At 50.5% G+C, this 16,582-nt stretch overlaps 1 protein-coding gene across 1 annotated transcript in view; it reads right to left on the reverse strand.

The window, feature by feature from the left end:
- RYBP (RING1 and YY1 binding protein) overlaps positions 1–9,585 on the reverse strand; it is a 64,989-nt gene extending 55,404 nt beyond the window's left edge. The window contains exons 1-2 of the mRNA XM_059716128.1: positions 9,443–9,585; positions 9,007–9,132 (exon numbers count right to left, since the gene is read on the reverse strand). Of these exons, the coding sequence (XP_059572111.1) occupies positions 9,007–9,132; positions 9,443–9,468 (152 nt within the window). The 5' untranslated portion in view covers positions 9,469–9,585. The remainder of the gene's footprint in view (positions 1–9,006; positions 9,133–9,442) is intronic.
- Between the last annotated feature and the right edge of the window lie 6,997 nt (positions 9,586–16,582).

A 16,582-nucleotide genomic window follows, 5' to 3' on the forward strand; every position in this document is an offset into this window, starting at 1 on the left:
TTAAAGCAATAGCCAATTCCTTTCAGTTGGTTCTAGTAAATAAAAGGGTGAAAGGAAATGGAGGGATGAAAAGAGAATTTCCCATTTCTGATAGAACACTGGGTAAACACCCCAGATGCACACAAATGCTACAAAGATGGGCACATAACCCACAGATATATATATTCTCACATGCCCACACCTTTCCCAGAAATCAGCCCTCCACAATTTCAGTGTGCATTAAGTGGGGAGAGTGCACATCTGAAGCAGGGGAGAAAAGAAGCAAGCATACACTATGTTGAAATGGTTGCCATTTCTGCCTGGGGCAGCAACAGTGGAGGCCAGTGTTAACCTTCGCACAGCTGCCAGAGAGGCAGTACCTTTTGGTTGAAGGGCCAGTCACTGAGCTGGCTGAGCATGAGTGAGCTGCTGCATGCAGTGTGTAGTATCCTAATGAAGCTGCTGGTATGAAAGCAATGCTTTCTTATTTACAGGAACTAATACGAAGAATGATTTACAGCAAATAAGTACCAGTCTTGCTACCGTCTTTGCAAGGCCTGGGACCTAGCCTTGTTGATGTCCTCCCACACCAGGAAGTTCCTGCTGCCCTAACCAGACTGTCTCCTGGAATGCCACACTTCCTGGAGTCTCTTATTCTGGGTCATACATCAGACATGACTCTGCAAAAATCTCCTTTTCTACATTGTACCTTGCAAACAAGATGCACATCTTATTGGGGCATATGGTATGCAAGAAAATATGATAAGTATAATGACACTGTCTCATTAATTTTCAATTAGGCCGTTATGCAAGTTTTCAAGAGTATGGAAATCAGAGCATCTCAGCAGATCACTAGCATCAATCCAGTCCAGACCAGCAGTGACCAAATGTCATTACTATCCAACTCCTTTGCAGTGTCGGTCACCAATTTGATGAGAGTTTTTTCACTGCCGTTCCAAAAAACTATGTGTCTACTTTAGAAAGCCTAAAACAAAGCTGTCAGAGCTACCACCTGGTATTAGAAGAGAAGAATCAAGGATTATTTATTTAGGAAGAGAGAAAAACTAAAGTTCTTACAGATTGAATATTTCATTTTCAGACGTGATAGTGCTTTAAAAATGAGCTAAGTATAATTACCACATTTCACAAGGATGACACCATTAACAAGGCATTGTACTTACTTGGGGGGGGGGGGGGGGGAGAAGAATCCAGCCTATGGTGAGTCCTTTGGTCCCACCAGCCCAGATGCAGGGGGCAGCCTGGGCCATGGCATCTGCAGCCAGTCCTCTGCCCCTGGGCACATAGCAGACTCACTTCCTGGTAGCAGCAATGGCAGCGGCTTCTCTTGGCTGCCATTGCCACTGCCAGAAAGCCCCACTGCCCAGGTACCCCAGCCTGTCTACCCCACACCCACCACCAGGAACAGGACCCATGTAGGTAGGTAGATGGGATGGGGCCGCAGGTAGGTGATGAGCGGTGTTCTGGAGCAGGATAGGCAGGTGAGGCCGGGATCACAGGGCAAGATTGTGGGCTGGTGATAGCACAGGACCAGACCTGGGGCAGAGTCATGATCCACTGCCTGCACAGCCCTGTGATGGGCATGGGTTTCTTGGGCAGGGGCAGAGAACGGATCACGGCTCTGCCCTGGGTCCTGGCCCGAAGATCCTAGCTCCAGCCCCGACACAGAGTGCTGCCCAGCCATGGCACTATCCCATCCACCTGGCCATGCACCTCGCCCCTACAGGTCACGGCTGGTCTCCATGAAGACCCTGGGACAGTGCAGCAAGGGCAGAGCCACGATCTGTTCCCTGCACCTCTCTGCTGACAGAATTGGTACCTGTTGCAGGGGCATAGGGGCAAATCATGGCTCTGCCTCAGCCCCACACTGTCACAGCCCCACCTGCCCATCTTGCTCCCTGCTCACCCATGGCCCCATCCCAGCCCCTCAGCTAAACAGGGAGCAGAGGCACTTAAGGAGGTTTTGTTGAGCAGCTGCATTGGGGGGGGAGGGGGGGTTTGCTGATCCAGCCTGCAGCAGCTCACCAAAACTCCTTATGTGGCCCTTGAGCCCAAATTATTGATCGTTGAAAAATAAAACTACTGCACATGATAAATTACATCATAGCTATAAAGCAAAGCAAATGTCTGCAGAAAGGATGGCCCAGCAAGAAATGGAGATAAATTCTAACCTTTAATTGATGTAAACCTAGTCCCTCAATCAAGAAAACAGCAGGATTCAAGCTACTATCCTGGGTTAGCTCAGGACTAATGCTGAAAGAAGCCACAGTGATACAGTTCTTTGTACTGGATAAAGAATGAGGGAAGCACTTTGGGGAAGAGGGAGAGAAGGAGAGAGGGAAAGAGACTGATGGAAAAATTTGGGGTGTATCAGAAGTGGCTGAAAGCTACATGCACTCTCAAGGAAAGAAGACTGAAAACTTTTACTTTTGTCCCAAACTAGAGATTAGTTTTAATGTTGTATCAAGCAATGTTTACGTATGAAATAAAAATAGGCCTGGGGATGGAAGATTATAATTCTGTGGCTCTCATGAGAGACAAGCTCAAGTCATCCAACAAGATATCCACAATGTCCAATTTGTGTATACAAGCACCACAATAGCAAGTACCATAGAAATGCCTATTAGTAAACACGCATGCCTTGTTGTAGGGTATTTACACAGTAACATCGCTTTCATACTCAAAAGCCACTTGCCTACTCTTCAGGTATAGTGTAAGATAACAAATTACTGTTCTCACACTTTATACATGTTCATTCTCCTGAGCTCTTTCCAGCTTAGGCAATTTGATGGGGAAAGCCCTGCTTTGGGATATGATGGACCTAAAAGAAGTTTTAATCAAGGAAAGCTACTAGACATGCTGTTTCCTCCATCAGTCTCGGAGCTTCCCTGCTCCCTGAACTGGAAAATCCCAGAGAATTATCAATACTGTTGCTAAATACCATTTTCTGGGAGTAACAGCAGCTTTGTGAAACTAATTACAAACAGGGGGATTTTACTGTTCCACACTGTTTTTCAAGGAGCACTACCGAATAGGATTCACAGTCAAAGTTGCTCATATGGGAGAGGAAATTATAAGAGGAGGGCAGGGTAATATAAACATATAAACCAAAACAGAGAGAAAAAGGAGAATCATAGAAATTAAGAGCTGGAAGGGACCTCAAAAGATCATTGAGTCCAACCCCCCTGGCTCCTGGCAGGAATACTCCTGAGGTCAAGTGATCCCAGCAAGGTGTCTGTCCAGTCTCCCCTTGAAGACTTGCAGGGTTGGGGACTGAACCACCTCCCTAGAAGTCTAGTCCAGATTTTGTCACCCTTACTGTAAAGAAGTTCTTCCTTACAGCCAACCTGCAGCCATCTTCTAACAGTTTATGGTCATTGCTCCTTGTTCTCCCCTGGGGCACCCTAGTAAAGAGTTTCTCCCAGCTCCCGATATTCACCCCTTATATATGTACAGACAGCCACCAAGTACCCCTGCAGTCTTCTCTTCCCCAGGACAAACAGTCCCAGATCCCTTACTGTCTTTCCTCATGAGGTTTGACCTCCAGGCCCCGAATCACCCTTGTGGCCCTTCTCTGGACCCTTGCAAGGTTCCCCATGCCTTTTTTGAAGTGTGGTGCCCAGAACTGGACACACTCCTCCAGCTGGGGTCTCACCAGTGCCAAGTAGAGAGAAAATATCATTTCCTTATCCTTGCTCGCGACACGTCAGCTAATCCATCCCAGTATGTTATTAGTTCTGTTGACTACAGCATTGCACTGGTGACTCATGTTCATCCTGTGATTAACCATAACCCTGAGGTCCCATTCAGCCATCATGCTAGCCAGGACATCTCCTCCTAACCTATATTCATGTCACTGATTACTTCTCCCCAGATGAAGCACTCTGCGTTTACCCTTATTGAAGTGCATCTGGTTCTGCTCCGCCCACCTTTCCAGCATGTTCAGGTCCACTTGGATCCACATCCTATCCCCTAGCGTGACTACTTTTCCCCATAACTTAGTATCTTCCACGAAGTAGGCCAGTGGGCTTTCCACATACTCATCGAAATGAGAGTAGAGGTGCACCGATATCGGATCAGTACTGATATGAAGAAAACTGCCTATATCTAATATTGGCCCTATGGGGCCAATAATTTGGCCAATAAATGCTTGTGCTGGGCACAGCCACAGTGCAGCACGGAGTAGAGCCAGCAGCACAGAGAGCTGCCTCCAGCTGGTAAGTCAGAAGGGGAGGGGGAAGGGAAGGGGTGTGTGGGGGGGGCCCCCCCTCACGGGCAGATTAATGCCCCCGTAGTGAAGGGGGGCACGGATAAGCACTGCCCCGGGGGGGGGGGGGGGGGGGGGGGGCTGCAGGATGGAGCTGTGACTCATGGGGGGGGGAGAGGGGGGGCGTGCCCCTGGATCTGCATGGTACAGGGCAGGTGAGGTGGTGCCGGAGCTGGTGCTGTGCGGCTCTCCTCAGTGGGGGAATGCCCCACCTCCACACAAGCACTGGGAAAAATCACAGCTGGGCAGTGGCGCAGGGCTGGAAGCAGAGCTGCAGCATAATGTGCGGTGGTTGCAGCCTCCACTCAGCGCTGCCAAAGCCTGCTCCGAGCCCAGCCCCCAGCAAGAAAAGCCCCATGCAGCACTGGCTCCACCTCGCAGCTGCCACCTGCCCTATGCCACACAGATCCAGGGGCACACCCCCCCCCCATCCCCTCCCCTCCCAGGGTGCAAGCAGCAGTGGGAACTGCCCCCATCCCACAAGCGATGCCTCCATCCTGCACCCCACCTCTGCCCTGCCAGGGCAGAACCTGCCCCTGCCCCCTCCCTCACTGTGGGGGGTGTTGACCTACCCGGCCATGCCCCTTCCCCTACACCAGATTTACCACGTGGAGGCACCTGCATCAGATACCGATTGGCCTCCTTAAATATTAGCTATTGGTATCGGCCCCCAAAATCTCTATCAGTGCACCCCTAAAAGAGAGTGCTATTAAGACTAGCACAGGGGTTTTCAACCTTTTTTAACGGGTGTATCCCTTCTGGTGGCAGTGGCCGGACGGGGGGGTTCTCTCACATGGAGGGGGGGTGCTCACATGCAGCCACCACCTACCAGCTTCTACCTACCACCCATGCCAGCACGCCCTGCTTTCCCACAGCTGGTTGCACGTATGGCTCCACGGGCTGCTGACGGGCCTCACCTGGCCAATCATGCACCACCTGTTAACAGGCCAAGGAGCCGCCAGCTGGGTGGCATCTGTGCAGCCCACAGAGAGGCGCTGCCACCCTCGGCCGCCCCCCCCAGCCCTGTTCCCGGGAGGTGGCAGCATGGGGTGGTGGCGGCAGTTGCCATGTGCGAGCCCCCCAGCCCACGTCCATCCGCAGAGGGGTGCTGATGCCCTTGCACCTCCCCCCTCCCCGCTCCATCCTCGCCTAAATGCACCACCCCCCCCATCACCTTTCCAAGTACTCCTACAGGTACACATACCCCCGGTTGACAACTGCTGGACTAGCATTTGGAAACAATGAAACAGACGCTACCACCAGATAAGCCTGTACAACTTTCATTAATGTTAATAGAAAATAGATGACCATCCAGCAGCTTTGTGCCCTTAAGACACCCAGAGTCAAACTGCCTTCTACATCTGAGGGAGTAATTAGGACTGACAGCGAGTATGCATGGAGCACCTCCCCCAAACAAGAAATTTTGCTTCAAGCCCTCATCTGTTTTTAGGCCCTGGTAAAACCAAGGTAAGACCAAAACTCAGGATATTAGTGCACCGGGGCTGCTATACCAGGACCAAGAAAATCCAGCACAGAAAATGATTACGTTTGTTTGGCTTCAAGTCACTTCTATTTAATCACAAGTCAGATTTGATGTTTTCACCTCACGGACACAAACAGCCCCTCACTTTTGCTGTTGCATGTTTTCATACAGAACGCCTCAGACAGCTGGGAACATTTGTTTTAAAAGAGGGATAACAATTAAGACCTAACAAGTCAGAAGAGAGTTTGTGAAAGTAATTGGTTGCGTACTGCTGAATTAAGCCATAGCATTACCACACTGTATTTGGCCCCTTATATTGTAAAATATTATTTTTAACTTAATATTTACAAATGGGCAACTGAAAAGCTACCCCAGTGCGCCCTGATAACCAAGCATATACCACAGCCCCTGTTCCTTATCAAACTTGGAAAGTACTCTGTGCATAAAGTTCCCTTTCAGGGTCCTTTGGAAAGGGAAGTACTTGGATGAGAGAAGCAGTTAAACTTCTGGTTGCTGCCAGTCACCCCTCCCACATGGCACACAAGGATTATCTTAAGTCTGTAAAAGTGTACACAGTCAGAATGAGCTAAGTCCAAACTAGTTCACAAATCAGAAGACACTAATCTGCCAAAGTAAATTCTACAGCCAACCACAGACTTCACAGGAGGGTTAAAAAAGTAGGTCACGTTGTATCTAAATAAATCTGTGAAACTGGGCATATTATAAGTACACGCAATATTTTTGATGAAAGACATTTGCCCCTATTACGTCGGTCATTTTCATCACTTAAAAAGGTATATAGCACAAAACTTGTCAAAATTAAGTATAAATCAAAGTACTTCAGACTTTAACGATGGCACTTATCCACACTTAAAACCAAGTCTCAAGTTACTGATCCAATATCTCACAGGTTAACTACAGTTTTATCCAAACAGATTTTATTTAAAAAAAAAAAAAAGAAAAGAAAAAAAAAAAAAAAGAAAAATCACTCAAAAGATCTTTTCAGACACGTATACTTCAAGTAAGAAATTGTCAACCATAAACCAATGTTTCATTACATTAGTAGTTTATGAAAAAATAAATTCTCAAGAATTTCCCAGCCATTGACTCGTACGTCACATACAGTAATACTCAAAGCAAAACCACAATAAAGAATTCTGACCTTTGAGGTCTTCTGCGTACACACACAAACAAAGTATGCTCGCGACAGTCCCTCTTCTTACTTTCAGTTGCATTTATTCACAACACTACCATAAAAAAACCATTATCACGGTCTCCACAATACCCTGCATTAGCAGTCCTTTCCCAAAACCTTCAGCACGTACAAACCTTACCCGTTCTAAATTAAAACGATAAGCTGTTCACACAAGCCTTTAAAAGTTAATGGGGAAAATATTGTAAGACATTCTAGGCCCACTGATCACTTGGCCAGTGAAGTTATATTTCTTAACTCCATGTTATCAATTACTATCCCACTTAAGAACATTTTTTTTTTTTTTTTTTAAATCCCAGACAAACATTTTCGGAGCTGAAGAAACATGTGAATATTGATCATTAAAAAAAAATGAAAAAAAAGAAAAAGCAGCAGCCTACTGGATGAGGAGTTTCCTCTTTCAAAATAGTCATCAGCAGCACTCAAATTGACGGGATCTAGTCACAGACTGAAAAATTGGACAAAGTGCTAGGACTTGCGTTCTTCACTTAGGCGCCCATCTTGCGCTTGTGCATATACCCAATGTGTATGACCCTGAAAGCGGTCTTTCATCCCATCAGGACTTCTCATAGAAGTAAATTTAACATGGGGATAAATGTTTGCAGGATCAGGGCTTTATGCCTCAACCCTGCAGTTGTGTCCATGCAGATGAAACCTTAGAGGAGCCAACTCAGGGATTCCCCTGAACTCAAGCATAGGTAAGAGACCCTGACTGAACAAAAGGAAGGTCTATACTTGCAACATGAGAACAGAAAGCCATTTATGTGTTAAATTCAAATAGGAGAGTTAAATGCAACACCTTTTAGAAGACCTAACAGCACAACATACAGTCTTCTGATCAACATTCAATGCAATTAAAATATGCAAGCAATATAGCAAACTAAAATAGGAGTCAATGCTCCAAAAGCATGCTCCTGTTAGACAAAAAATACTAAGGCTTAAGGGGCTTTACATTGTTCAAACCACTGTACAAACAATAACCAGCTGAACACGGCCTCTACCCTCCTCCCTCAGTCAACTCAAGGCATCCAGTCATGAAAAGTCTGCTGTGACAACGTCTCGGTTTGCAAAGAGTTAAGCCTAAAACTAGGCTAAACATTTAGGGAAAAAAAAAAGGAATAGAGCATTTTCTCCACTGTACGCCACTCCAATTCAGAAGCACACATTTTCCAAACAACAACAACAACAACAACCACCACCACCACAGGCAAAGAAAAAAATCAAAATGAGCCTACCTGGTTTTTAAAGCCTATTCCATCAACACAAAAACAAAAAAATGAACCTCCCATTTCAGAGCATGGCCCTCACGGGTATTTTGTCACCAGAAACTTTCTGAAAACCACCTCGACTATGAAAGGGGAGGAGGGAAACGCTTGTTATGTTTCCTTCCCCTCCTGCATGGCAACTTCACCATTTTGGAAAGACCAAAGCAGGCCTAGGTGAGCCAGGAAGATAAATAAATGAAGCTTTCGGAAATCCACGCACGGCCCCTAGAAACCGCGTCCGCTCAGCGCTGGACGAACAAGGGGGGAGCGCCGGCTCCCGCGGCATCCTCCGTCTCCCCGGAGCATTTCCACCCCGGCGCTGGCCAAAATGGCAGAGAAACACGTCCAACCCGCAGTCAAAGGCTCTTTAAATCCATAAACTGGAACAAAGAGCGCGGAGGTGAGACGCGCGTTTCCTGGGTCCGCTCCAGCGCTGGATAAACAAGATGGGAAATTTGAAAACAGAAATGTGGAGGGGTGTTGGAGCGGGGGTGGGGGGCGAGGACACGCTTCCTTCGCAGCCCAGAAATCGATCAACAAGTCTGGGGGGACGAGGACGAGGAGGAAAAAAGAGGGGTGAGGAGATGGAGGACAGGGGGTGAGGAGAAGAGAGAGGAGGAGGATGGGGGTGAGGAGATGCAGGACGGGGTGACGGGGGTGAGGAGATGGAGGGCAGGGGGGTGAGGAGGAGGATGGGGGGATGAAGAGGGCAGGGGTGAGGAGGCCGGGAGGGGGGATGAGGAGATGGAGGAGGGGGAGGCGGCGGCGCCGCGGGCTGTACCTGGTGGAGGTGCCTTTCCTGACGTCGCAGATGCTGCATTTGAAGGCTTCGGCGCTGTTGCGGAAGGTGCAGACGCTACAATCCCAAAATCCCTCGTCGGCGGCGGGCTTCGCTTGCCTCTTCGGCCTGCAGCGGGGAGGGGGGGGAGGGTGGCCGGGAGAGACGGGGAAGCACACGCGTGAGCCCCAGCCCAGCCCGGCCCGGCCCGGCCCGGCCCGCCGCGCTCAGCCGCCTTTGTGCGGTGCGGTGCGCTGTGGTGCGGTGTGCGGCGCGGGCGGGCGGGCGGCGCGGCGCGGAGCGGGGCCGCCATAGCTGCGCCGCGGCCCTGGCAGCCCGGAGCCCGCGCCCCCCCGCGCCGCCTCCATCTTGGGCGCCCCGCGCCGCCCCCGCCCGCCGCCCGCCAGCCCGCCCGCTCGTGGCCCCCGCCCGCGCCCACCTGGTGGGGCTCTTCTTGTCGCCCATGCTGGCGGGCGGGCGAGCGCGGCTCGGCGACGACGCGAAGGGCGCTGGCTCCCGGCAGCTGCTCGGCCCCGCTCCCGACTCGGCAGCGCCGCGCGGCCCCGCTCCCTCCCCGCCCGCCCGCGCCGCTCCGGCGGGCGGAGCTCCGCCCGGGCCCGCCAATCCGCGCCGCGCCGCCGCCGGGGACGGGCCGGGGGCCGCCAGCTCCGCCCGCCCCGCGCCGCCGCCGCCCCGCGACCCGCGCCCCTGTTCCTACACCGGGGCCAGCCTGCACCTGCCGCCCGCCATGGCCCCCGCGCCGAGGGCACCGGGCCCGCCCGGCATGGCCTCCGCCACCCTCAGGCTGAGGGGACCGTGCCCCAGAGACACCCGCGCTGAGGGGACCGTGCCCCTTGCTTGTACACTGAGGGGACCGTGCCCCGGCCACCCGCCATGGCCCCCACGCTGAGGGCACCGTGCCCCTGCATCCCCCACGCTGAGGGGACCGTGCCCCGGCCACCCGCCATGGCATCCGCCGCCCTCAGGCTGAGGGGACCGTGCCCCAGAGACACCTGCACTGAGGGGACCGTGCCCCAGAGACACCCGCGCTGAGGGGACCGTGCCCCTTGCTCGTACACTGAGGGGACCGTGCCCCGGACACCCGCCATGACCCCCACGCTGAGGGCACTGTGCCCCTGCATCCCCCACGCTGAGGGGACCGTGCCCTGGCCACCCGCCATGGCATCCGCCGCCCTCAGGCTGAGGGGACCGTATCCCAGAGACATCCGTGCTGAGGGGACCGTGCCCCTTGCTCGTACACTGAGGGGACCGTGCCCTGGCCACCCGTCATGGCCTCCGCCGCCCTCAGGCTGAGGGGACCGTGCCCCAGAGACACCCGCGCTGAGGGGACCGTGCCCCTTGCTCGTACGCTGAGGGGACCGTGCCCTGGCCACCCGCCATGGCCCCCACGCTGAGGGCACCGTGCCCCTGCATCCCCCACGCTGAGGGGACCATGCCCCAGCCGCCTGTCATGGCCTCCGCCGCCTTCAGGCTGAGGGGACCGTGCCCCAGAGACACCTGCACTGAGGGAACTGTGCCCCTTGCTTGTACACTGAGGGGACCGTGCCCTGGCCACCCATCATGGCCTCTGCCGTCCCCACGCTGAGGGGACCGTGCCCCGGCTGCCCATCATGGCCTCCACTACCCTCAGGCTATGGGGACCATACCCCTTGATCGTACGCTGAGGGGACCGTGCCCCAGAGACACCCGAGCTGAGGGGACCGTGCCCCTGCCACCCGCCATGGCATCCACCACCCCCACGCTGAGGGGACCGAGCCCACACATGGCCGAGGGGACTGCTGCTCGGACGCCAGGGCAGGAGCAAGCAATTCCTGGCCGGTAGAGAGCGGGGAAGATGCCTGCAGCCAGCCCCACAGGACCGGACCGGCAGGGAGCGGGAGGAAGCCGTGGGTCCGAGCCCCGGGAAAGGGGAGACGTGTACATGGGGGTAGGGGATGTTCCTGTCAAGAGAATGGGCGCAGCTGGCCCAGACGAGCCGGGGGAAGTGGGACGCCCGAGCAAGGCCAGCCAGAAACACTTGCGCATGCCCCGGTCAGAGGCCGGGTCCACGAGCCAGCCAGGAGAAGGAACCAGGGAGGTTGTAGCCCATCCTGTGAATGTCGGCGATGCGCTGCGTCCCATTAGGCCCGCGGCCGGCCAAGGCAAGGAGGGCAGGGGAGGACTGACCGCTGCTTACTCTCCGAAGTCCCGAGTGTGAGGCGAGGGTTTCTTAGGGTGGTACCTCTTACTGGACCGACTATGCAGGTGGGATAAGTTAGACAAGCTTTCAAACGCAAGACAAGCCACGTCCGCCTCCACAGACGTCCAGATTCATCCCTGTCTTTGGGGTCAATCGTGTCCGGTCAGCATATTTATGGAGCAGTTTCCATTCACATTGCTTAGCCTTTCTAGAGCAACATTCAGATTTGTCCGCAGTGGATGCCTGAATCCATTGTTTTGGGGTATTTGTGGCGGGGGGGGGTTAAAGCCAAGTCAGAAGGCAGGGGCTAACGTATTCATCACAAGCTTTGCAAGCTCCCCTTGTTTCCAGGGCGTGCAGCACAGCAAGAGAGAGCCTCTGAAGCAAGTGCATCTATTAGCAGGTTTGGATTAGCCATTGGTTTACATTAGGGAATGCAGGCCTGAAGAAGCCTAGGACTTACTGGTGTTAGTAATGTTTGAGCCCTGTCCTCATTAACCAGCTTCGCTCCTGGAGAACTAGGGCAGCTAGGACAGGCAAGGACACAGGATGCAATGTGGTCACGTATGGCACATGCTGTAGACGTGAGTCTGTGCCCACTAACTGGAAGGGGAAGAGAGCAGTCAGCAAGGAGAAGGGGCTGGAGATGAAGGAGGAAATTCAGGCTGCAGATGATCAGTTGAGGGCGAAGGCCTGAAACACAGTTGCTTCATTATTTTAGAAACAAATCCATGTAAATCACTTAAGCCAGTACGTGCTTCTATAAGGGAAAAGCAGAACCAGCTGCCCTGCACTTTACAGTGGTGGTGACATTGGAGCATTTCCCCCCCCAGCTCTAGACGCCAGGCCTGAGTGGATATCAAGAGGCAGTCTCAGAGACAAGACGAGTGGTCCCCAGCAAACACGCACCCCGGGGCGCTCTGTGACAAGCAGGTAAAAGCTGCAGCCCTGTTCCCATGCTCAACCCAGAGAACACATGGGAATCACGCTCTTATCCCACAGGGATGCCCGGAGAAATTCAGAGCATCACAATAACTCGTCCCACTAACACGCTGGGAATACAATCCCACATGTTACAAACACCTGGCAGATGTCTGCGGAGGCAGACGTAGCTCCAAGTCAGGCTCCAAAAAAATCCTAAAACTGGCTTAAAAGTTGTAACAGTTGTAAAAGAAATAAATGTGGTGTTCTTTTTATTTGACTTCTGGTTTTGAGTTTGTTAGTATCACAGTTTCAAGATTTGGCTGCTACTATCTGTGCTAGAAAGGTACCTTTTCTTAACAAAAGCCAGGATTCTCGTGCAATCGTACATCCCCAGAAAAATCACCAAATGTCACAAGACTCTTGATAAAAATCACCAGAGAGAGAGCAGCACTGAAGGAGCTGAACATTTTCTGGACTGATCACAACCTCTGCTTAAAATTCCTCCTTGGATACTCCAACAAGACTCTCAACTTTGTCTGTTCAGCAGCAGTTACCTGCACAGAAATTGCCACAGATTGTATCGAGCTGTTTCTCCCCCTTGTTTCCAGCAGCAGTCACAAGTAAAGAGGCTGATGAGAGACTGAGGAGGAGAGTGGTTCTCAACAGAAAACTTACTTCTACTTCCTACAGATCCTAGATTTCTCTATCTCCAGAGGAAAGAAAGCAAACATCCTGGAAGAGCAGAGTTAAGGTTGTGTAGTTATCAAGTGTGGGAAACATCACCTTCCCTTTGCACGTCCTGTTTTCCAAACATTTGCAGTTGTTTCACCGCTTGTTTTACATTTTAGCTGCAATGTTGTTATAAGGGATCTGTGTGGGAGCAAGGACACGATAATCACAAGACCCTGTTGTGTAACTGTGACCAAAACACCATCACAATATTTTGGGCATGTGAGTGAGTCTTTTGGGAAATGTCAATGGATAACCAGAAAGGAAAACACTAACCTGAAAAGCTGCTGAATATCAGTCCAATGTTTGATCTGGACAGAATTTGACTCTTGTATTCTGACATACCAGGAAAATGCCACATTTGCTTGATGTTTCTGGCTAAAACTTAACTCGTGGTGCCTCTATTATACTTAATGACAATCACCACCAGCGCAGAATAAGCCATTGTTAAAGGGTACTAAGGATCTATGGCACGCTGCGGGAAGCAATTTATCTCCTAGAAAAGTTTGTTTCTTTCCTTAGCCAAAACTGTTCTCTTTCCAAAACCTACAACGTCCTTTATACAAATCCCCCTGGAAACCTTCCTTACTTAGCAAATGATGTTTTCAAAGTCACAGGTTGAAAGCTTGGCAACCTAACCATTGGCATGCCTTCACTTAATTATGCATGTACAAGAGGAGGCAATCATTCCCAGTTTATTAAATACTCTTCAAGTAGCAATTAGTAGATTCTAGTTTCATGGACTGGACGGTGAGGCTAGAATGGTTTACCGGCAAGCAGCATGGTCCGGTGGTGGTGCTATCGCTGTGCTTCAGCAAGACGTTTAAAGTCGTCTCATCCAACAGGACACTATTTCCTGTTGACCCGCAGAAAAAAATAATGGACCAAGAGCTTAAAACAGAGATTACAACCAAAGGAGATTACAGGGGCATTGTGGCAGTCTGTGCCTCATATACTGTTGTTAGCTTAGAAAAAAAAAGTTACCTGAAAACCTGTCTCAGAACGGACTGAAACAGAGCAATGGTGACAGCACTCAACTGAGCACCAGGGCATCACGGTGCAGGCTTGCAAGGCAGCCTGGTGTGTGTCACTTAACACTTCCATATTATTAACTCCAGCACTGCTGATTTGAAAACCACAAGGTGGCAAATGTCTTAGCTCACATGTGAAGCCTGTGGCTCCAATTTAAAAACAAAACCATGCCAGTTAGGTTCCAAAGTAGGCTCAGCCCAGGCCCCAACATTTTGAGCAGACACCAGTCTCTATATCTAACTTTTCACTCTATCCTCAAAGCAGTACGTTGGGAATAGCTACTGTCATCCCTTTTGTCAGCCTGCCATTACTCTTCTGCCCATACCTCCAGCCTCCCCAGCACAATCGTATTTGCTAACCTGGCACCACAGGCCTTGACTGCTCCTTTTCTGGAGACCCTCACTATTGCTCGCCTCCTCCAACCAGTGCCCACTAAACTACTGCTGTGCCTTAAGCCAGGTATTTGCTGTCCTGGTAGTTAATAGAGCCATTTGAAACACCAGGCAAATCAAAATTTATCTTTGCAGATTCAGGTGAGTGCAATTAGTGAAGATCTTTTTTCTCTTTTAATCATCAGATGAAGAACTTCAGTACTCTAGTGACGGCCACATCAGAAATACCTAATTAGGCAGCCACTTTCTTTGCTTGCAGAAGTTCCAGGAACCATGTGAGACAGGGCTGCTAGCAAGGACATCTCTACCACTTCTTTCATAATCCCTCCTACTGGTATACAGTCACCTACCTCTGCTTCCCCTTCCCCCATCCCCACAACCACTTAATTACTGATTGAACAATCCCTCATCCTGGGTAGCAACTGCAGCTGCTCCTTGCTTCTTTGCTTCAGCTAAGTGAGTGGGATCCAGGCCAAGTGTACAGTCCACACCTCTCCATGGAGCAGCTGGTGAGGGATGCTCCATAGTCCACTGACAACTTGCACCCCAGCTATGCACTCCGTTAATTGCCTCTGCAATGTGGCTAGATTTCCACAATCGGGGGACAAGCAATCCTGAGATTACTTTCCTGCACCTGGTCTGTCAGTATAAACTGTTTTAAAAATAAACCAGTGCACAACACAAGGAGCCAAAGTCAGTATTTGTGCAGAGGGTTGGATGCCAAATATAAATATTAACTTGAGCTTCTTAGCCTCATTGGTCAATGTGGTAAATATGCATTTTTTTAATTTTACATCAGATCTGCGTAACTTCTGAGAAGTGACGGCTGTCTGCAGCAGCCTGATTTCTAACCGCTCAGAAGCGGGGGCGGGTTTTCCTTCTTGTGGGGATTTTTACTCAAGGATTTATTTCCCAAATTTAGGAACAAGGACTCAGGTCTCTCTTACCGGAGTCAGAACTAAAGGGAATACAGAGTAATATTTCCACTTGGTGGGGCAGGAGATGTGAGTATCCCTACAATGTTTGCACTTCTTAGCAGATGCAGAAGTGGAAAGAAAAGGGAAAATTAGTGGTAGACCTGTTCCTACTCAGGCTTCCACACCAGGCAGCCTTCACAGGCATGTATTGAACAGGCAGGATTAGCCTGACCGATTCAAACACATCCCACTGAAGGCAAGGGACATATCCCATGGATTAATTTAATTCTAACCATGTCTCTAGAATGGGATGGATAAAAGCCTGCAGACCTCGACATAATATACTGTAGCATGTGGGACACCATTGGCATGGGCAAGGAGAAGAGAAGAGCTCATGCTCAGAAGTCTGAAAGTTTCTACCACAAAAAGGAAAAAAACAAACAAACACCCAGACAGAAACACTTCACTTCATCTTCTTCTGTATTTACACCCTCCTGAAACATAGGATTAAATTACATAGGCTTTCAGGTGTTGATCTGCATGGGAGTTAGATACATAGGTACTTTTGAGAATCTCAACTGTCATCTAAATACCTTCAGAAAATCTAGCCCCTATGTCGACTATAAACACTTTGGGACAGGGACAGGTCTAGGGTAGACAGAGCACCCAGCCTTCAGGGACCAAAATCCAGGCTGTGGTACCAGACAACCTGCAGGTCTCCAGACCTAGACGTAGTCTCCGCACCACTTCCAGTTCCAGCTGCCTCTGTGCGGTACTGGGTTAGCTAATTAGCTGTATTGCAAGGCAGAGCTAATTAGTCTGGGGGCAGCACCAGACTAACGAGGCATCTTGTTGCATCCTCTCAGCAGCCACAGCAGGATGCTCCCTGTGGCCAATCTGTGACCACTGCTTCAGGGAGTCCCAGAAATGGATCTTTTGTCCCATATTTGAAAAGTATCATATAGAAAAAAATGGATGATCCTGAGGACTGGAGTAAGAGAAAGGGGATTACTTTTAATAGTATGTAAAACAACTAAATGCTCTTAGGGCCTAATAACAAGAATTTCTCCTATAAGCTGGGAACTCTTCCGTTAAAAACAGGAGGAGAAAGATCTGGGAGTACCAACAAACCTCACTGATGATGAGCCACCAATGTGACGCAGCCATGAAAAAAAGGCAAATGTGATTCTAGGATGTGTAAGGAGGGATATTTCATGTACAGGTAGAGAAGGATGAACTCCATTGCACAAAGCATTGGCAAGACTTCATCTGGGATACCATTTCGTTGGTCACATTCAAGAAAGATGAATTCAAAGTGTACCAAGGGCCAAGAAAGGCTACAACGATGAGAGAAGAATGCGTCAGGAAAGAAGACTGAAAAATCT

Source organism: Alligator mississippiensis, chromosome 12 (assembly GCF_030867095.1).
Source record: "Alligator mississippiensis isolate rAllMis1 chromosome 12, rAllMis1, whole genome shotgun sequence".
Classification (NCBI taxonomy): Eukaryota; Metazoa; Chordata; order Crocodylia; family Alligatoridae; genus Alligator; species Alligator mississippiensis.